The 22,986-nt window shown below is 39.7% G+C and overlaps 1 gene segment (V, D, J or C); it reads left to right on the forward strand.

Moving 5' to 3' along the window:
- The first annotated feature begins 21,998 nt into the window (after nt 1-21,998).
- On the forward strand, nt 21,999-22,598 carry LOC101424322 (immunoglobulin kappa variable 3-20-like). The segment is given in 2 exon segments: nt 21,999-22,071; nt 22,255-22,598. Coding segments are annotated over 2 exon segments (393 nt in total).
- Nucleotides 22,599-22,986: the final 388 nt, after the last annotated feature.

Raw genomic sequence — 22,986 nt, forward strand, 5'->3', positions numbered from 1 at the left:
AATATTCTAATCTCGTCCTCATTTTCCAAAGACAGTCTTGCCAGTTAGAAGATCACTGGTTGGAAGTTTTTCTCTTACAGTATCTTAAATATATCAGAACACTGTCTTCTTGCCTCCATGGTTTCTGATGAGAAATTGGCACTTAATCTTATTGGGTATCTCGTATATGTGATGCATTACTTTTCTCTTGCTGCTTTCTGAATTTTCTCTGTCTTTGCCATTTGACATTCTGATTAGTAGGTGTCTCAGCATTGGTCTAATCAGATTTATTTGGAGGGGAGTATGTTGTGCTTCTTGGAAGTATATATCTATGTCCTTCAATACGGTTTGAGCATGCACCCTTCCTCTGTCTGCCCAAGACGCTGTGTCTCCTGACTCATTCCTTAGAGGGTTTGAAGACCCAGGACAATGTTAAGGACTTGGCCTTTTCTGGATCCCTTTGGGTGAGATTATTTAAGAAAAGTGCTGTAGAGTTCTCATAGACATGACCAGGAAATTAGCGTAAGAAGTAACTGACATTTCATGTGAATGGATCACATGTTTGAGCCAATAATCTTCTGTATCTATCCTGTGAGGAAGTGTGCAGTGACAGTTATACGCTGATAGGTGACTATCTCTTCCCTGCCCCTCCTTGATTCTGAAATTTACTTTAATGCCTTATTCTCCTAGTTTTCCTCCTTTCTTTCCAATTACCCTCTAACTTTGGACCTTCCAAATTGGATCTTTCTTATCCAAAGCCCCCTGCATGAAAAGTGGTCTATCTGCATCCGTTTTTCCTTGCACACACCCTGTTTTCCTGTCAAAGGAAGTGTCAGTGTCACTGAGGGTGCTTTCCTTTCCTATTTCTTTCTTTAGCGTTCTTTTCTTTTCTTTTCTTTCTATTTTTTCAGAGATATTCATTCTTTCAATGGCAATTCCCTTCTTATTTAACCACATCACTCCAGATACATGTGACAGCTTTCCCCAGGGAAATTTATCCTTTTGATATCTGATTCCAATCTAGTGATTGGAGGATGAATCATTTTAATTAACACTTAATTAAGAAGCATATCATCATAATATAAATCTTTAAAAACCCCAGGAATTCTAGTATTATTTACAGACCATCATATAATACTTGAGCTAATGACACTTAGATCTAGGAAAGGTACAGTGACTCTGAGTCAAATACACTGAACACTCTGACCTCTATAACAGCTCCTTTCACTAACAAAGTAGATATTTTTTAAACAATATTGATAGTATGGAATTGATGTCATTTAAGATATAATTATTTAATTTGTACTATGCCTAAGACACAAAATACCTGCTTTCATTTTAATGGATGGAAACATAAAATCACATGTGTATTTAAAAACTGTCGTTTTTTCATTATTTTTAAAGGAGCTTAAGGTTACATAAATATTACATCGAAAATATAGGGGATTACCATATACTGCACCCTATTCCCTACCCTCATTTCCCTCTGTTAACTGCATCTTTCATTAGTGTGGCACAGTTATTACAATTGATGAACACATATTGAATCATTGCTACTAAGCATGGTCTAGAGTTAACATTTTTGTTTACACTTCCCACCACATAATTTTATAGGCCTGACAAAATGTATAATGGCTTGGATCCTGCATTGCAATATCAAGCAGAAAATCTCCAATGTCCCCAACTGCCCCATGTCACACCCATTCTTTCCTGTCCATCTCCTCAGAATCTCTGGCAACCACTAAGTTTTAGTTTTTGAAGAAGTTTCATATATACATGCATTAATATTGAGGGTTGACATACTGGTTAGCTTGCTTTTATTAGGCACTGCATATGTACTCAAGAGACGCTTGCCCATCTATGTGAGAACATAGCAGGACTCCTCAGAATGGGAGTTCACTATTATTTTGTTTATTGTGTGTTTCCATGCACCAAGATAACACTTTCTGACAAGAAGAACACATTCATATTCCACAGAACCATGCCCCAGGTACACCTTTTCCTACACATTCTCCATCTCAACACCCTGCACTAGTGGCCCTCCCCTGCCATATATGCTGAAAAAACATTCCCACCATTGTAGTTTCTACCACAGACCTACAACTCTCCAGCGTTCACCTGTTCTTTCCTACAGCTTTCTCCTCAGTTCCATGGAGAGTCAAATCCACACCCTTACACTGATGAACCTCTCATTCCAGCACCCTTGACCCAACTCACATCCTGGCACCAACATCACCTCCCTCCACTGCCAAACCACCCCTTCCACCTTATGATAGGTTTTGCCCATATTGAGCATCAGCTCACCATACTCTACTCCCTTTCTGTCTCCTGATATCCTTTGTTCCAGGCTCTAGCTCAGTGAGTGTGCTCAATGTGCTTAAGTCACAACAGTGAAGTAATGTGATAATTTTCCTTCAGTGACTGGCTTACCTCATTCTACATAAGGTCTTTGAGATTCATCCATGTTATCCCGTGTGTTAATAGTGCATTCCTCCTTATAGCTGAGTAATTTTCCATTGTATGTATGTATCATATTTTGCTTATCCACTCATCTGTTGAGGGACACAGGGTTGCTTCCATCTTTTGCCAAGAGTGATACATAATGCTATGAACATTGTGGGGATCTATCTGTTCTTATTCTTGCTTTCAGTTCTTCTGGGTATATATTCAGGAGTGGGATTGCCTGATCATATGGCATTTCTAAAGTTAGCCTCCCGAGGAACCACCAAATCATGTTCCACAGTTGCTGCACCATTTTACATTCCCACCAGCAGTGGATGTGTTACCTTTCCTCCACATCATCTCCAACATTAGCAGTTCTCTGATTTTTTAATTAGCCAACTGTCTGTGTAAGTTGAAATCTCATTGTTGTTTTAATTTGCATTTCCCTAAATTGCAAGTGATGTTGAGTATAATTCCATGTGCTTTTTAGCCATTTCAATTTCCTCTTTGGAAAAGTGTGTATTCAAATCTTTTGCCCATTTAAATGGATTGTCTTTTTATTTTAAAGATGTAGGATTGCTTTGTATTTAGCGGATATTAGTCTCTTATTAAGATAAGTGAATTCCAAATATTTTCTCCCATTAAGTAAACTGCTTTTTCTCTTTCTTGACAAACTCCTTTTTAGTGCAAAAGTTTTCAATTTTGAGGAGTTTCCATTAATCAATGTTTTCTTTCATTGCTCATTTTGTGGGTGTGAAGTTTCTGAAACTATTCCCTATTACATAATCACATAGATGTTTTCCTTAATTATCCCTTATAAGAGCTTTATGGTCTTGGCTCTTATATTTAGGTCTTTGATTCATTCTGAGTTAATTTTTGTATAGGGCATGAGGTGGTGATCCTCTCTTAGTCTTTCAGATACGGCTATCCAGTTCTCATACCACCATTTTTTTCCTTTTTCCTTTTTAAAGATTTTTTATTTATTTCTTCCCTTGCTCCCCCCTCCCCACTGTCTGCTCTCTGTGTCCTTTTACTGTGTGTCCTTCTATGTCTGCTTTTATTCCCACGAGGCAACTCTCAGAACCAATCCTGGGACCTTCCGGAGTGGCAGAGATGCAACTACTCTCTTGCACCACCTCAGCTCCGTTTTGCTATGTCTTCTTATTTTCTCTCTATCTCTTGTGTCATTTTTTGCACCAGCTCTCCACATCAGCCAGCACTGCTGTGCAGGGCTGCTTTTCTGCACAGGGTGGCATTCCCATACAGGGCAGCACTCCCTGAGTGGCGTATTCTCACCATAGGGGCTGGCACTCCATGTGGGCCAGCTTGCCCTCACCGGAAGGCTCTGGGCATTGGATTCTGGACCTCATAAATGGTAGATGGGACCCCAATTGTTTGAGACACATCCGTTTCCCACAACACCATTTCTTGAAGAGACCATTCTGTCCCAGTTGAGTGGGATTGGTGGCCTTGTTGAATATCAGTTGACTGTGTGTTAGCAAGGATATGTATCAGAACTCTCAATGTGGTTCCATTTGTCAGTATGTCCATACTTGTGCCAACACTATGCAGTTTTGACCACAGTAGCTTCGTCGCATGCTTCCTCGAATTTCATTTTTTCTTTCAATAGGTTTTTGGCTATTTGGGGTCCCTAGTCCTTCCAAATAAATGTTATTCGTAATTGACTTTTCCAATTCAGTAAAAAAAAAAAAGGTATTGTAATTTTTATTGGGGTCGTGTTAAATCTGTAAATCAAGTTGGGTAGGACAGACATCTTAGTGATGTTTATTCTTCCAATCCATGAACATGGAATACTCTTCCATTTATTTAGGTCTTCTTTTACTTCTTTTAACAATGTTTAGCAGTTTTTCCGTTTACCAGTCCTTTACATCTTCACTTAAGTTTATTTCTAGATATTTGATTTTTTGGTTGCAATAGTAAATGAATTTTTTTCCCTTGATTTCATCCTCAGAGTGTTAATTATTAGTGTCCAGAAATGCTACTGAGTTTGCATGTCAATCTTTTATCCTGTCCAATTATTGAAATCATTTGTCTGCTCTAGAAGTTTTGTTGTAGATCTTTGGGGGATTTTTATGTATAAGTTCTTATCATCTGTAAATAGTAAAATTTTTATTTCTTCCTTTCCATTTTGAATTCCTTTTATTCTTTTTCTTGCCTAACTGCTTGAGGAAGTACTTCTAACACAATATTAAAGAAGAGCAGGTGGAGGCATCCTTGTCTTGTTCCGGATATTAGAGGGAAAACCTTTATATTTCACCATTGAATATGAGGTTAGATGTGAGTTTTTCATAAATACCCTTAATCATGTTGAGAAAGTTTTTTGGGGGGGGGGGATTTTTTTTAATTATTCATTTTTTAAAAATATTAAATTAAAAAACTATGAGGTCCCATTCAACCCCACTGCCCCCACCCCACCACTCCCCCCACAGCAACACTCTCTCCCATCATCATGACACATCCATTGCATTAGGTAAGTACATCTCTGGGCATCGCTGCACCTCATGGTCAATGGTCCACATCGTAGCCCATACTCTCCCACGTTCCATCTAGTGGGCCCTGGGAGGATCTACAATGTCCAGTAATTGTCCCTGAAGCACCACCCAGGACAACTCCAAGTCCCGAAAACGCCTCCACATCTCATCTCTTCCTCCCATTCCCCACACCCAGCAGCCACCATGGCCACTTTTCCCACACCAATGCCACATTTTCTCTGTGAACCATGGAATGGTTGTGTCCATTGCACATCTATGTCAAGAGGGGGTTTAGATTCCACATGGATACTGGATGCAATCCCCCTGCTTTCAGTTGTAGGCACTCTAGGCTCCATGCTGTGGTGGTTAACATTCTTCAACTCCATGTTGGTGAGTGGGGTAAGTCCAATAAATCAGAGTGTAGGAGTTGAAGTCTGTTGAGGCTTAGGGCTTAGCTATCATATTGTCAGTCCAAAGATTCAAATCCCCTAGATATATCTTAAACCCCAACACCAACTACAATTCCAGTAAAGTAGCATAAGAGTCTTGTGGAAAGAGATCCCATCTGGGTCCAGTTCCATCATGCAGAAACACCAGATCCAAAGAAGGGACAACTGACATGGCAGTAAACCCCATCTGCCATGACCATAGAACCCGTGGGTCCCTTTAGCCCTCAAAAGAACCAATACCTGGGGTTGTATCTACTTTATCTGTCAATGAGATTCTGCTCAGGTGTGCATAAGGGCAATCCTTCTGAAAACCTCCAGATTCTTTTTTAGAGACTCATAGCCATATAAACTCATTTCTCCTTTCCATTTCTCTCTTACATTAGGTCAAACAGCATTTTAAACTCCTGTTATTATATGTAGACAGGGATATTCTGCTGGTCCATGTTGAACCTTTAATCAAGATCATTTTCTAGTTGCATCATCAGCTGGTATTTGGTAGTGATTCCTCGGTGCCAGAGAGGCTCATCCCCGGGTGTCGTGTCCCACGCTGGGGGGAATGCATTGCATTTACATGCTGAGTTTGGCTTCGAGACTGGCCACATTTGAGTAACATGCAGGCTGTCAGGAGGAAGCTTCTAGGCACAGTGCTGCTCTAGGCCTTGTTCTTATTTCAGGCGTATAGGCTTACAAGCATAGTCATTAGTATCAGGGGCTCACTGTTGGACCCTCATTCCTTCCTGATCCTTACCGTTGCACCTGGGGGACTGCCGCTGCTCCCCTAGGGACAACGACAGAGCCCCCCCAGGTCAGTAACCCAGTACCCCCAGCTGTTGTTTTTAATTGTTTCCACTATGAGTATATCCAAACATTTCCATGCCCCCTGGACATATGCCCTGTATAACTCCCTGTCAACCATATATCGCCTGTCAGTAACATCCCATACCAGTATTCCTCCGCTGCCATTGTTGAACCACTCTGTGATGCAAAACTTCCTGAAAAGTGAAGCCCAATATAATGTCAGGTTCCCTTACTAGTAAAATGGAATATAGCGATGAGTTTAAAGGTTAGATCTAGAATACATATTGATTTGGAAAAATTCTACATCCTATCTTTTTCTTTTCTTTTATCCTAATTATTGAGCTTCTCTTCACAGGAGCCTTAAATCACAGTAATTCATCTATACAATATACAGTACTCCCACACAGCCACCATAAAACCTTTTCCCTTCCACAGTGATAATCTTATAACTTATTCATATCATATTTACTTAAACTGAAGTACAGACTCTGAGACAATAGCTTTCAAATGAGGTGACATCTGTGCTTACATTGTGGTCCATACTTTAGGATATACAGTTTTCTAAATTTTTAGTTATCCTACTTTTTACATTATGGTTTACATTATTAGTCTGTCCCCCCCTATATGTTTTTGGTGTAATATTACATGTTTTATATCCATCCCTGTGTACTCTCGTGAAACTCCTCTCTAACCCCACATTTACCTTGGTTCCATCCATTCAACATCCATTTTCCCCTCCCCTCCCCTTGGGGCCCACAGCGATAGCCAATCTCCATTTCCCGAGGAGCCACGTCCAGAGATACTTGCAACAGTGTTCAGGGCCTGACTTGCTCAACTGCCCTAATGCCCTGGGAGCCACCCTTTCTCTCGAGAGATACAGTTCTCTCTTTTTTGATGGCATTAGTCCTCCCCAGGATGTGTGTCCATCCCAACTCTCACTTCTTGGGTCTCTACCCAATGGTACAACCCACACTGGCAAAATGAGCATTCAGACATTCCCCAGGAGTCCGTCCCGTGTCAGACCATCCCCTCTGAGCATCCTAAACAGGTAACCCTCTTAATTATATTTTGATACGGTTTTCTCAGCATTTTACTCTCAACCAACACCTGACACTCTCCTATGTTCGTATGTTGTCCCTCCCTCCCCCCAATTTTTTGGGCAATATTACCCATCTGCCCATCCCCAGCCCCCCTCAAACCCGCAAGCCCCACCCAAAGGCAACCCCTTGCCCCCTGTTTATCTCTTCTTTGTGCTCATACTTACCGCCAGCTCATCATAGATTCCATCCCTGCAGATATCAGCTCACATCCTTCCTCCACCCCCCAATTTCCTGTACGCCTATCTTCCAGTCTCTAGCTCTCTGAGGCAGCTTGCTTATTTCATATCATTGAGGTCATGTAGTATTTGTCCTTCAATGCCTTGGTTGCTTCACTCAACATGAGGTTCTCAAGATTCATCCATGTTATCATGTGTGTTTGTAGTGTATTTGTTCATACAGCCAAGTAGTATTCCATTGTATGTATATACCACATTTTATTGATCCACTCATCTGTTGATGGGCATTTGGGTTGATTCCAACTTTTGGCGATAGTGAACAATGCTACTATGAACATTGGTGTACATATATCAGTTTGTGTCCTTGTTTTCAGTTCTGCTGGGTATATACCCAGCAGTGGTATTGCTGGGTCATATGGCAAATCTATGGTTAGTTTTTTGAGAAACTGCCAAAATGTCCTCCAGAATGGTTGGATCCTTCCTCCAGAATGGTTGGATCCATTTCTCCACATCCTCTCCAGCATTTGTATTCTTCTGTTTTTTTCATAGCTGCTAATCTTATGGGAGTAAGATGGTATCTCATTGTAGTTTTGATTTGCATTTCCCTGACAGCTAGAGATTTGGAGCATTTTTTCATGTGCTTTATAGTCATTTGTATTTCTTCTTTGGAGAAGTGTCTGTTTAAATCTTTTTCCCATTTTTTAAATGGGTTGTTTATCTTTTTAATTTCAAGACATATGAGCTCTTTATATATGCAAGTTATAAGTCTCTTATCAGATATATGGTTGCCAAATATTTTCTCCCATTGTGTGGATTCCCTTTTTACTTTCTTGACAAACTCCTTTGAGGTGCAGAAGGCTCTAATTTTGAGGAAGTCCCATTTATCTATTTGTTCTTTTCCTGCTTGTACTTTTGGTGTGATATTCACGAAGCCATTTCCTATTACAAAGTCCTGTAGATGTTTCCCTACACTGCTTTCCAAGGTCTTTATGGTCTTGGCTCTTATATTTAGGTCTTTGATCCATCTTGAGTTGATCTTTGTATAAGGTGTGAGATGGTAATCCTCTTTCATTCTTCTACATATGGATATCCAGTTCTCCAGGCACCATTTGTTGAATAGGTCATTCTCTCCCAGTTGAGAGGGTTTGGTGGCTTTATCGAATATTATATGGATATATATATGAGGTTCTATATCAGAACTTTCAATTCGATTCCATTGGTCTGTGTGTCTCTCCTTATGCCAATACCATGCTCTTTTCACTACTGTAGCTTTGTAGTATGCTTTGAAGTCAGGTAGTGTGATTCCTCCAATTTCGTTTTTCTTTTTCAATTTCTCTTTGTCTATTCAGGGCCTCTTTCCTTTCCAAATATATTTCATAGTTAGTTTTTCTAGTTCCTTAAAGAAGACTGTGTTGATTTTTATTGGGATTGCATTGAATGTGTAGATCAGTTTTGGTAGGATAGACATCTTAATAATATTTAGTCTTCCTATCCATGAACAAGGAATATTCTTCCATTTATTTAGGTCTTCTTTGATTTCCTTGAACAGTCGTGTATAGTTCTCAGTGTATAAGTTTTTTACATCTTTAGTTAAAGTTATTCCTAAATATTTTATTTTTTAACTTACTACTGTACATGGTATTTGTTGCTTGATTTCCTCCTGATCTTGCTTATTATTGGTGTACAGAAATGCTACTGATTTTTGCGCATTGATCTTATAACCTGCGACTTTACTAAACTCATTTATGAGTTCTAGAAGCTTTGTTGTAGATCTGTCAGGGTTTTCTATGTATAGGATCATGTCATCTGCAAATAATGAAATTTTGACTTCTTCCTTTCCAATGTGAATGCCTTTTATATCTGGTTCTTGCCTCAGTGCTCGAGCAAGTACTTCTAAGACAATGTTAAATAGAAGGGGAGACAATGGGCATCCTTATCTTGTTCCTGACTTTAGAGGGAAGGATTTTAGGATTTCTCCATTGTAGACGATGTTGGCTGTAGGTTTTTCATATGTACTCTTTATCATGTTCAAAAAATTTCCTTGTATTCCAATCTTTTGGAGTGTTTTTATCAAGAAAGGGTGCTGTATTTTGTCAAATGCTTTTTCTGCATCTATAGATATAATCATGTGATTTTTTCCTTCAATCTGTTTATATGGTGTATTACATTGATTGATTTTCTTACGTTGAACCATCCTTGCATACCTGGAATGAATCCCACTTGGTCGTGGTGTATAATTCGTTTAATGTGTTGTTGAATACGATTAGCAAATATTTTGTTAAGTATTTTTGCATCTAGGTTCATTAGAGAAATTCGTCTGCAATTTTCCTTTCTTGTGGTGTCCTTGATTGGCTTTGGTACTCGGGTAATGTTGGCATTATAGAATGAGTTAGGCAATATTCCTTCTGTTTCGATTTTTTGGAAGAGTTTCAGCAGGATTGGTATTAGTTCTTTCTGGAATGTTTTGTACAATTCACCTGTGAAGCCGTCTGGCCCAGGGCTTTTCTTAGTTGGGAGGTTTTCAATGACTGATTTTACCTCTTTACTTGTGATTGGTTTGTTAAGATCATCAATTTCTTCTTTCATCAATATGGGCTGCTTATGAGTTTCTAGGAATTTGTCCATTTCCTCTGAATTGTCATTTTTGTTGGAATATCATTTTTCAAAGTATCCTCTTATGATAGTCTTTATTTCTGTGGGGTCAGTGGTGATACCGCCTTTCTCATTTCTTTTTTGTGTATTTGCATCTTCTCTCTTTTTTTCTTTGTTAGTCTCACTAAAGTTTTGTCAATTTTGTTGATCTTCTCAAAAAACCAGCTCTTGGTCTTGTGTATCTTTTCAAGTGCTTATTTATTTTCTATTTCATTTAGCTCTGTTCTTATCTTTGTTATTTCCTTCCTTCTTCTTCCTGTTGGATTACTTTGTTGTTTTTTTCCTAATTCCTCCAAATGTGCAGTTAGTTCTTCATTTTTCCCTCTGTCTTCTTTTTTGATATATGAATTTATGGCTATAAATTTCCCTCTCAGTACTGCTTTTGCTGCAGCCCATAAATTTTGGTATGTTGTGTTCTCATTATCATTTGTTTCAAGGTAGTCATTGATTTCTTTTGAGATTTTCTCTTTGACGCACTGTTTTTCTAAGAGTGTGCTGTTTAATTTCCAAATCATGGTGTGAAATCTGGGCCTCTGACCCTTGTAAATTTCCAGCTTCACTCCACTGTGGTCAGAGATATTGTTTTGTATGATTTCAATCTTTCTGAATTCATTCAGCCTTTCTTTGTGGCCTAGCATATGGTCTATCTTGGAGAATGATCTATGTGCACTTGAGAAAAATATATATCCTGCTGTGTTTGGGTGTAATGATCTATATATGTCTATTAGATCCAGCTCCTCTAATATACTGTTCAAATGTTTTGTTTCTTTAGTGATTCTCTTTTGAGATGTTCTGTCCAGAGTTGATAGTGGTGTATTAAAATCCCTCACTATAATTGTAGATGTGTATGTTCTTTCACTTAGTTTTTACAGCATTTGCCTCACGTATTTAGAGGCACCCTTGTTAGGACCATAAATATTTATGATTGTTCGATCTTCTTGACAGATTGTCCCTTTCACTAATATGTAGTATCCTTCTTTGTCTCTCACAATTGTTTCGCATTTAAAGTCTATTTTGTCTGATATTAATATAGCTACTCCTGCCTTTTTTTGGTTATTGTTTGCTTGTAAGATTGTTTTCCAACCATTCACTTTCAACCTCCATGTGTCTCTGGGTCTAAGATGTGTCTCTTGTAGACAGCATATAGATGGGTCATATTTCCTTATCCAATGTCCCAGTCTGAATTTTTTGATAGGTGAGTTTAATCCTTTGACATTCAGGGTTATTACTTTCAAGGAATTATTTGTGTTGGCCATATTTTGATTGGACTTGTGTTTGTCATATTTTGTTTGCTTTCTTTTTCCCTTCTCTTTTTTTCTTTTTTGTTGCTCTTACACTCTCCTCCAACTCTGCCTTTCCTGTTTTTTCCTTTCTTCCTGCCGAACGCCCTTTAGAATTCTTGAAGGGGAGGTTTCTTGTTGACATACTCTTTCAGTTTCTGTTTATCTGTGAATATTTTGAACTCTCCATCATTTTTGAATGCTAGTTTAGCTTGATAGAGTATTCTTGGTTGGAAATTTTTTTCCTTTAGTACCTTGACTATATCATACCACTGCCTTCTTGCCTCCATGGTTTCAGATGAGAAATCAGCACTTAAACTTATGGAGCTTCCCTTGTATGTGATGGTTTTCTTTTCTCTTGCTGCTTTTAAAATTTTCTCTTTGTTTTGAGTGTTGGATAATTTGACAAGTATATGTCTTGTGGTGGGCCTGTTGGGGTTTATGACAATTGGGGTGTGCTGTGCTTCTTGGATATGTACATCTGTCTCTTTCAGTAGATTTGGGAAATTTTCAGCCATTATTTCCTGCAACACTCCTTCTGACCCCTTTCCCTTCTCTTCTCCTTCTGGAATGCCTATAATACGTATGTTTGTGCATTTTGCATTATCATTCAGGTCCCTAAGTCCTAGCTGGATTTTTTCTATCTTTTTATCAACCAATTCTACTATCTGTTTGATTTCTGATGTACTGTCTTCCAAATCACTAATTCTCTGCTCTGCCTCTTCTACTCTGCTGATATTTGCTGCAAGTGTATTTTTTATTTCTTGAACTGTGGTGTTCATTTCCATCATATCTGTTATCTTTTTGCATATGTCTGCCATTTCCTTTCCAAGTGTTGTCTTCATGTTGTTAACCTCTTCCTTTACTTCATTAAATTTGTCGGTGATAAATGTTCTGAGATCTTTCATTACTTGTACGAAGTTCTGTTCCCCTTCCTGATTTTTAGTTTGTTCATTGGATTCACCCATGTTTTCCTTATTACTGGTTTGGGTTGTAGATTTTTGTTGTTGCTGGTCATCATTTTATCTTCACGGGTTTAATCAGTTCCTTAGCTTCCTTGTCTAGTCTTGGGGATTAATTAACTGTTGTTTTTGCGTAAGTGTTATATCTTCTTTTTGTCACTTTGTTCTTCTTCTTCTAATTTCTTATTGCTGGTTGAGTTCACTTTAAAGGAAAGTATTAGGGCCAGGGGAAGTCAATTGTGTAAGGAAGGAAAAAGTGTAAAATAGTATTGGTGATAAATGTTAACAGAGCAACAGTATGAGATCTGGGAGGATGGACATTAGATTCATGTAAGTTGTGTATAATTATAGCAGTAGGTAGAGTACCTATAATGAGGTAGCTGACTGAATATGGGAAGAATATGGTATGAGTAAAAAGCTAGTGTTTCATGAGAGAGGGAAAGAGAAAAGAAAGGCAATAGTTTCAAGAGTGGATAACAGACAGAAAACAAAACAAAGGTATTAGAAATTAAGAGTTAGATACTTTGGGGATCAAAGAAAGGGAGGTGGAATATAGGAGAGACAGTAGATGATGGAGGATATCAAGATGTAGGGGAAAGGGTATAGTGTAGGTAGCCAAAATCTATTCACTCAGAAATGAGGCAGTGGAGGATGAGGAAACCCAGCAAATGTAAGGTGTTCCCTGCAGCACCTATTATATAATTAAGATAAAATAAAATAAGAAGAAAATGAAGGACGAGAGAGAGAAAAAAAGAAAAAAGAAAAAAGAGAGAAGAAAGGAAGAAAGAAAAAGGGGGTGGGTAAAGGGCAGGGAACAGGTAGGGAAAAGAAAAAAAAGATATACACCAACCACAATAGCAACAACAACAATAAAAAAAAAACCTAAATAACTGAAAAAAAAGACTTTGGGGGATATGCTGGGAGAAAAGACTAGGGAATAATGCAATGTTAGCAATCAGGACATCAAAAAATAAATAAAAACAAAATAAAAATAAAAACAAAACAAAACAAAAAAGAAAAAAAATGCAAACATTGTGGGCTAGGACATTCAAGGACCTCAGATGGACCTCAGGGTGTGATGGATTCAAGGATGAAAAGTCTGAGATTGAAAACTCAAGAGGTGTGAGTCTCTGGGGTGTGGGCCACCAGAGTCCAGGGGACTCAGACCTGGCAACCTCGTGTCTGGTTAGCAGGGAGCCTGGGAGCACTGCAGTGCATCACAGCCTTCAGGGATCCCCACAGCTGGGTGTCAGCCCTATGGGTGAGGTCACATCCGGAAGCTCTATCCTATATGTCTGAACCCCACAATTCACTCACTCACTGGGGTCTATTCTGTGGGTGTATCACCAATTCTACTTCAGGACCCCTCCCACCCTGTAAGCCACCTGAATGGCCACCTGGGGGTGCCTCTACACTGTAGCCAATTTAATGATGCAGATCAATAGCCAGGCCCGGGGGTGGGGCTCCAGCCAGAAGCGCTAATAACAGAGTCCAAAACCAAAATTCCCACGCTTCGCAAAATATTCCCCTAATCAGCTTCCAGATGTCTCCCACCCTGCCAGACCCTGGTGGCATCTCTTTATTGCTATCAATTTAAGTCCACTGCAGATTGGCAGCCGGTCTCTGGGGGGGTGGGACTCTAGGTGGAAGTGCTATTATTTTTGTCTGCAATCAAAAATTCCCCCACTTCGCAATGAAACTCTCATTTGTCTCCCCAAATCGGTCTGCAAAGGCCTCCTGTCCTATTAACCCCCCAACAGGCCGCTCAGGGCTTATGAATTCCCCAGTACTGCAGAGCCTCCAAAAAATGCTGCCGCAGCGCCCGGTGCCATGGCTCCGCCCACCCCAGGAGGGAGCATCCCACGCACAGCCCCGACCTCTGTTGAATAGAGTCTCAATTATATTTTATAGACGAATTTTCTCTGTTACCTTCCCACCAAATCGATGTCCAGACACCTCCTGCCCTGCAAATATCCTGAAACAGCCTGGTACTGAAGAACCTCCAACACAGCCCAGCCACTTCTTTGCAGGAGATATTATCAGGTAAACTCACTCAGCCACCATCTTGCCCGGCCTCTGAGAAAGTTTTCTCCTGCTCCTATCTTTTGAAGTGTTTTATCGAGAAAATGCTCTGTTTTGTCAAATGCTTTTTTTTTGCATCAATAGAAGTCATCATGTGATTTTTTTCCTTCAACTTGCCGATGTGGTTTCTTTTAAACAATCTTTGTATACCAGGGATGAAACCCACTCGATCAGGTGTTACGTGTGTTTAATTAACACATGATGGGTTAATTAAACACATTAATTCTTTTGATGTGTTTATGAATATGATTAGCCCATATTTTCTTGTGGATTTTAGCATCCATGTTCTTAGAGAGATATGTGTGTACTTTTATTTGCTGGTGACATCTTTATGTGGTTTTGGTAATAGGGTTATTTTTCATCATAGAATGAGTTAGGCAATGTTCCCTCCATATCTATTTTTTGGAATAGTTTAAGCAATTCCCAGAGAGGCTGGCACAGGTCCCTGCAGCTTCCTTCCTGCTGGAGGTGGCACTGGGGCCTAGGCTAGAGCTGCAATCTGATCTGGATGGAAAGAAGCTGGTCTCCACCATCACTGGGGTTCTCAGTCCTCCCCAATTTTCCCTCGTGCCAGGCACAGTGTTAAGATCGTTACTCCTAGTCTCTTTCTAACTTGGACAGGCTGAAACTTTTGCAGTTCTCAGGATTATACTTCAGCCCACTGAATGTGGTCATCAGTAGCTGACCTTGGTTCCCAACTGTCTCTTCTTCCCCCATTTTTTGGGAAGCAGAACTTTCAATTTCACGTGTGGAATAGCTATCAACGTGGGATGTGCCTTTAATGGAGGATGGGCACTTGTCTCCATGGTGTGGAATGCTCTACTCATGAAAATTCTCAGCAGATGGGAAGTCTCATCCTTTCATTGAACTAGGCCTATAGCTGTGGGGTGCCTAAGAGTTACCTCCTGAGAGCCTCCATGTTGCTCAAATGTGGCCACTCTCTAAGCCAAACTCAGCATGTAGATGCATTGCTTTTCCCCAGTGTGGGACGTGACTCCCAGGGATGAGCCTCCCTGGAACTGAAGGGTTACTACCAGGCACTAGCTGATGCTATAACTACTAAAAGACCATGAACAAAGAGGTCCAACTCAGACTGGCAGAATATCTCAGCCTACATATAATATCAGGTGTTAAAAAGTGCTTTTTGACTTTGGATAAAAAAGGGGAAATGGAAAGGGCAAGTGAGGTTTTATGGCTAAGTGTCTCCAAAAAGTGTTGGGAAGTCATCAGGGGGTGATGGTTATGCACGCCTCAGCAGGTTACCAGAGACAGCCAAGGTAGATGGAAACCCAGGTGCTGGCTCTCCTGAGGGCTGCAGCAACCCACAGGTTCTATGGTCAAGGCAGATGGCTCTGGAGTTCAGGGCCATGTCAGTTGGCCCTACTCTGGAGTTTGTGTTCCTGAGTGTGATGGAGTTGGACTCAGATATAACTTTTCTACGCATGTCTCTTCTGTTACTTTTAGCAGACCTGTGGTTGACATTTGGGTTGGTGTACACTTAGGAGATCTGAATCTCTGAACTTGAGCTATCCATGTGATGGTCAGGTTCTGAGCCTCAGCAGACTTGCTCTTCCTACCCTCTGGTTTCTTGGACTTACCCTGGCCAGGTGACAGGAAGGTGAAGAGGGTCATCCACCACACCAGGGAGCCAAGAGTGCCTACAGCTGCAAGCAGGGGAATTGCATCCATCATCCGTTTGGAATCTAAACCCTCTCTTGATGTATAGTGGGACTTGACATAGCCATCCCAGGTCCACAAGATGGAGGAATAGAGTATGAATTAAAGTGGACTTACTGGTGTTCTGCTAAGGAACTATTGTGATTAGTAAGGGAAGAAATTGTAGTAGTGATGTGGAGAGGGTGGCCAGAGTGGCTGCTGATGGTCAGGAGAGGGAAGAAGAGTTACAGTGAGGGGCATTTTCAGTATTTGGAGTTGTCCTAGGTGGTGCTGCAGGGATGGGGGATGCTGGACATTGTGTGTCCTGTCGTGGCCCACTGGGTGGACTGGCAGAGAGTGTGGTCTACAATGTGGACCACTGTCCACATGCTGCAGCGGTTCTCCAGAATGTATTTGCCAGGTGCAGTGGATGTGCCACAATGATGGAAGAGTTTGTTGATGTGGGAGGGATGGCATGGGTGGGGTGGGGGCATAAGGGGACCTCATTTTTTTGAATATATAATTTAAAAGAAAATAAAGAAGAAAAAATAAAATAAAATGAAAAAAATAGTTTTGGGGAATAAGTTTTAAAAATTAAAAAAAAAAGAGGAAGAAGGGAATTATTGTACTGGCTGGGGTGTTTGATCCTATTAAGAGGAAAAGGACTGCTAGTACACAATGGAGGTAAGAAAGAGTTTTCCTGGAAGGCAGGATATGACCCAGGGAAACTCCTAATATTACCATGCCCTGTGAATAAAGTCAATGGAAAACTTCAACAAGTCAATCCAGGCATGACTATCAAAGGCCCAGAATCTTCAGGAATGAAGGCTTGAGTCGTCCCATTAGGCAAAGACCCACAGCCAGCTGAGCTGCCTGCTGAGGGTGAAGGAACATGGGATGGGCAGTGGAAGAAGGTAGTGATGAATATGAACTTTGACCAAGTGACCAGTTAGAAAAATGAGGACTATAATAGTCATGAAAATTTATTCCTACCTAGAGCTCATAAACTATTTCAGTAGAGTGTTAGGATATAGGATCTATATGCAAAAATCAGGCTAAATGTAATTTATACCAAATACCTTTGATTGATATGTATTAATGGACTCATGCTTTATTGACATGTATCCATAAAATTGATTTATCATAAAAAAGAAAGCAATACACGAAAGATGGGCAATCATCTCATTCTTTCAAACTCCTACTAAATACCACTCTATTTTGTAAATATACCTATCAATAAATGAATACACATTTCTCTATACCTTGATCCCTAAACTAAGAAGTTTGTTTTTATAGTTTTGACATTTCATAGTCCCAGAAATTGAATCCACCTTACTACTCTGTGGTACAAGGATATATTTGGGCACTGTCTTCATTTCCAGGCTCTACAGGTGTTTGCTTCTACTCAGTCTATTATGTCCTGAGTTTTTATCATAATAAAAATATATCCTCACACCTCAGAAGCCTCTAGTTTCTGATGTAACCTATTTTTTTGGTCTGCTCTTCTCTTGAATACACTGCACATTTCTGCTTTTACCAAGATCACAATAAAGTGAGAGATTGATCTTTAATTTCAAAATCACATATACACTTTTTCAATCCTTAACCAGGTTTTCTTTCTTTTTTTTTTTTAAGGGAATTTTTTTAAAGATTTATTTATTTATTTATTTATTTCTCTCCCCTCCCCCCCCCCCACCCTGGTTGTCTGTTCTCTGTGACTATTTGTTGTGTCTTCTTTGTCCACTTCTATTGTTGTCAGCGACACAGGAATCTGTGTTTCTTTTTGTTGCGTCATCTTGTTGTGTCAGTTCTCTGTGTGTGTGGTACCACTCCTGAGCAGACTGCACTTTTTTCACGCTGGGTGGCTCTCCTTGAGGGGCACACTCCTTGTGTATAGGGCTTCCCTATGCAGGGGACAATCTTGTGTGGCATGGTACTCCTTGCGTGCATCAGCACTGCTCATGGCCTAGCTCCACATGGGTAAAGGAGGCCCGGGGTTTGAACTGTGGACCTCCTATGTGATAGATGGATGCCCTAACCACAGGGCCAAGTCTGCCACCCTTTAACCAGGTTTTTATTTCTTTACTATTAAGATAAATATAATGATTATAAAGTTATGCTCTATTTATCTCAATCTCAATCTCAATAAAATCTTGCTAGAAACATTTAATTTTGTCCTTGATATCATTGGGAGAGCTTATGTTGCAGCATTAATTTCTAAATGCCCACTCATGGACTTGTGCAGACAGGCTATAAATTCAGTGACCTCGCTCAGAACAGATTCCTAAACTCCAATTCTGGATATTCTGACTAGTTTGGGCAAATTTGGCTCAAGATTCATATTTTCAAACATTTTGACACCTGATTCTAATATTCAGCTAGTTTGAGGGGCCCAGATCTTAGTTTATTATGTAATTGGTGAACTTTCAGGGATTGAGTGCTTTTGTCGGTACCTCAAACTTCTCTCTTCATGATTGCCTAAAAAAGTCTATCTTTATATAAGTTGTTGTAGTGTACTCTCCAGTTTAACATTTGTTCCAGATTTATTACCTTGAAAATGCCATCAATAGCTACAATTTTTTAAAACATCATTGTGGTTTAGTAATTGTTTTATTTTTGCTTCTGGCTTCTGCTCTGGTCTTAGTTAATGAGATGCCAGTGTAGAGAACAGAGCTGTCACTCTACCTTCTGGTTAAATCTGAGGGAGACCTGTATCAACCCTCCTTGTGTTCCTGGCCCTTTTCCTTATCATCTTGGGAAAGCTAACCCCAGCTAATCTCAGAAGATGTTGGGTGGAATATTTGATGCATCTCAAAACCCCCATTCTCTTGGGTACACTACCTTGGTCTGTGCTGTCCACCTTGATGCACAAAGATGCCAAGTTGGACTAGGTGTAAACAGTGGCAAGCATGGGCAGTTATAGGTTAGACAAATAGAAAATATTTGCTGGAGAAGAGACACAGGAGTCCTGCCATGAAATTAATAAATTGCAATGTAAATTCCCTTGCTAAATTGGCTATGTCTTTTAGTGTATGGGGTCCATTGTGACTATTTGTTTCCTACCAGCACTTAGTTCACAAAACCTTTTTAGGCAGCAATAAAAAAAGAAAAATGAATGTGAAAAAAGCAAAAATTAATGAAATTTTAAAAATGAGTCTATCTCTTTTTTATACTTTAAAATTTTTTAAATATTTATATTACACAAATGTTATATAAAAAATAATGCTCTCTACCCCTTTGACATTTTCACACATTAACAATATCCATTGTTTTTGTGGTACATTTGTTATCTTTGATGAACCATTTTTTAACATTGCCAATAGGTATGGATTTTAGTTTACATTGTAGATTACACTACAATTTTGTAAATTATGACAAGGTATACAATGTCCTATATCTGTCTTTGCAATGTCATTCAGGATGATTCCCACGTCCTGAAAATGCCCACATAGGACACTTGTTTTTCCCTCTCTCAGAAACTCCTGTGCTCACTGCCGCCACATCAATGAGAAAAATTCTTCCATTGCTGGAATCATATCTATAGTAGAATAATAGTAAGTCTACTCTAGTCCATCATTCATTCTCCAATCCTGAGGATTCTTGGATGGCTATGCCCACTCTGCCTCCAATTGTGAGTGGGATTAGATCCTATGGGGCAGATGGATGGGACTATCTTGCTTGCAGTTGCAGGTTTGCCTTGTTCCTTGAGATATTCGTTGTCCATCATCATCTCCTTGTTAGCTGTCCTGAGTGAGTCCAGTGAACTGGAGAATAGGTGTTTTTAAAAGTTGGGGTAAAGTGTTATAACTGGCCCATGGACAGTCCAAAGATTTGTCTCTTGGGCATACACCTCTCAGTTCTAGTGTTAACTCTAGTTTCAAATAGAAGGGATAGTAGAGCCATGTGTAGGGAAACCACAACAGAGTCCATCTCTGTCACACTGAGAAGTATAAATTCCAAACTTTTAAAAATCTTTATATGACTTCAGTGAAGGAGATGATAGAAAACTAGTTCCCCAGCTGCACTGCAATGTTAATGGCTTCCACTGTGTCTGCGTCTTCAGAGTGTTATTGGTTATAAAATGACTCAGAAGTAACTGCTAAAATGAAAAATTAATTCTAACTCTTGTTCCATGGATTCTCATAGTATAAACCCAAGCTTCAAACTTTTCATTGAATAAATGTTCCCCTTGGATCATGCCCCTTCTGCTTTCACACTCTGCTTCATTAGTCTTTCTTAAATACCCAGGACCATCTTTTCCCAAGTCCTGTTCATTTTCTGAAGTGCTCTTACCTGGGCTTTGAAGTACAGCCCCCTCCTCCTTTCATGCATTAGGCCAACTGTCCCCTACCTGAAGGCAATATTTCCTTACTCCACATTTTAGGTGGACCCTCTGGGCCAGTTACCCTGTACAACACATCCTTTTTTTATCATCCTGTCATCCATGATGACTTTAAATTTTTGAATGTGTGTAAGAATGGGAAGGAAATTATATTGCACTGATGCAGGAAACCTATCAATTAAGTAGTAGAAATTCGAGCAAAATAAGCAAACTTAAGAATATATATTAAATGCAACTTCATGGAAGAGGAGGAATAAATACCTGGGTGTAAAGAGCAAACCTGCATTAATTATTAACATTTGTAAACACAGATACTTGTTCGACCAAGAACAGGGCGGATTGTTGATGAGAAGGAACACCTTCCCTGATGATTTGAGCATCTACAGCACCATTCCTGAATGCTGGGAGGGGACCCTCTCCTAACGTAAAGTGCTCATAAGGAGACAAACTACAGAAAGTGAACTTATTAATTAGAAGTAGAACAATACATTCCCTAGGACATTCCACATCATGGAAAACCTCAGGAGCTTTGGAAAAGTCTGCAGGAAAAGATATACTCATGATAGTGGAAGGCTTTTTTATGCATATAATTGTTAAAGTGTCCTAAATTTTCTCTTGCCTCTGACTGTTCATATAGAGGGTTGACCCTGAAATGCTCCACGTTCACATGGCTCTACCTTTCCTGAGTAACAGCTTAGCTCAGAGGAGGAAATCTCATAGAAGTAGGTTAGTAATGACTGCAGAAATGTTACTTGTTTACTGTGTAACTTCACAGTAAAATGAATCATTCTACTTGTTCATAATTTAATGTCCAATGCCTAGAAGTATTCATGATATTGTTATTTGCATTATACTGAAAGTATAATTTTTTTGGGTAGGAATAAATGAAGAAATGCTTTATGAGACCTCGAGAGCTGAAGCCATTTTACCTATGACCACTAGGTGGAGGTGTTACACTTCAGGTCTGCTAATCACTTCATTAGTGATTTTAGAAAGTGGTCCACTTAAATGGTAGTCCTAAGGGTGACTTGTAAATATTTGATGACTCCTTTCTGGGAGGAATATTGTATTAAGGGCAATACAGAGGACTTGTTTAGGATGTATTAAGTGAAGTTCCTTTGGGATGTTAAAATTTAGAGTAGGATGAGATAAATACACCATACGTGCAATATATCTTACTCGATCCAATGATATGAGTATATTCCATCGGGGTTTGGGCACCATATTTATAACATTTAATGAAGTTCTGATATTACACTTACAGATGCATGCATTGTCTTACAAATTCCTTTTGTTTTCAAGATGGGTGCAGTTGATATGAAAGAGTACAGTTGCGGATAAATATTTCATTTTCTGAATTGTGCTGAATATTGTTGAAAGTTGTGCTGCTAAGTTGATTTCTTGCCTTTTACAGGAGTGTAATTACATTTCCTGTGGTCATGATATTTTTAGCTCTTTCCATTATTTATCTTCACAACTCACTGCACAGGCACGTTTGACTTTATACTCTATTGATTTGCATATGCTCCTCGGGGACTTGGTTGTCTGCTCAGAGCTCTATTAATGCAGTTTCCCTGAAGATGGGACTGAGTACATCAGACGGGTGAGCAACATGATGTCACATTACCAACAGTTCATTCTCCTGGTGCTCTGGTTCTCAGGTGAGAGGTTTAGAAGAGTATTATCATTATAAAGTTGGAGAATATTTTTAATATACAGAGTGAGCAAACTGTTTCATCAAAAGCAGATCTGAATATATATGATAAATAAGAAAACTTACATTTAGATGCATATTTTATACATTTATGATTTAATATATAATCTATGTTCTTCTCCGGTTGCAGGTGCCAGTGGGGACATCGTGATGACCCAGTCTCCAGGCTCTGTGGTTGCATCTGCAGGAGAGACTGTCACCCTCAAGTGCAAGGCCAGTCAGAGTGTTAGCAACTACTTAGCCTGGTACCATCAGAAACCAGGACAGGCTCCTAAAGTGCTCATATATCGTGCATCCAACCGGCCATCTGGAGTCCCTGATCGATTCAGTGGCAGTGGGTCTGGGACAGATTTCACTCTCACCATCAGCAGATTCCAGCCTGAAGATCTGGGAGATTATTACTGTCAACAAGGTAGCAGCCATCCTCCCACAGTGCTTCAACCTCGAACACAAACCTCCTCCCCAGGGCTGTAGGGCAGTGAGTCTTGCAGCACCAGCTGCTTCCTCTTCAAATAGACTTGAATATGTTTGCATCCCTCATCTGTCTGAGAAACCACATCCTTTAGGGGACTGTACCATAGAAATCTTTTTTCTCTTAGCCAGATCAAGTGACAGGGTGAGTTGACCCTCTAGGCTAGGGTCTTATAAACTTTACAGCCTGATGGATTGCTTCGCTATTCATTGTATCTCCTTAATGATTAAAAATTTATCATCTTCTTTCCTTATCCCTTCCATATTCTTCCTTCTCCCCCATTATCCTCCAACTCTGGTCCTTCCCAAGATTAAATCCTTGATCTGTCACATTCAAAACTTCCCCTAGGGAAGGTCATTTACCTCCCTAACTCATTTCATTCACTGGACC

The sequence above is a fragment of the Dasypus novemcinctus genome, chromosome 17, assembly GCF_030445035.2.
Source record: "Dasypus novemcinctus isolate mDasNov1 chromosome 17, mDasNov1.1.hap2, whole genome shotgun sequence".
NCBI lineage: Eukaryota > Metazoa > Chordata > Mammalia > Cingulata > Dasypodidae > Dasypus > Dasypus novemcinctus.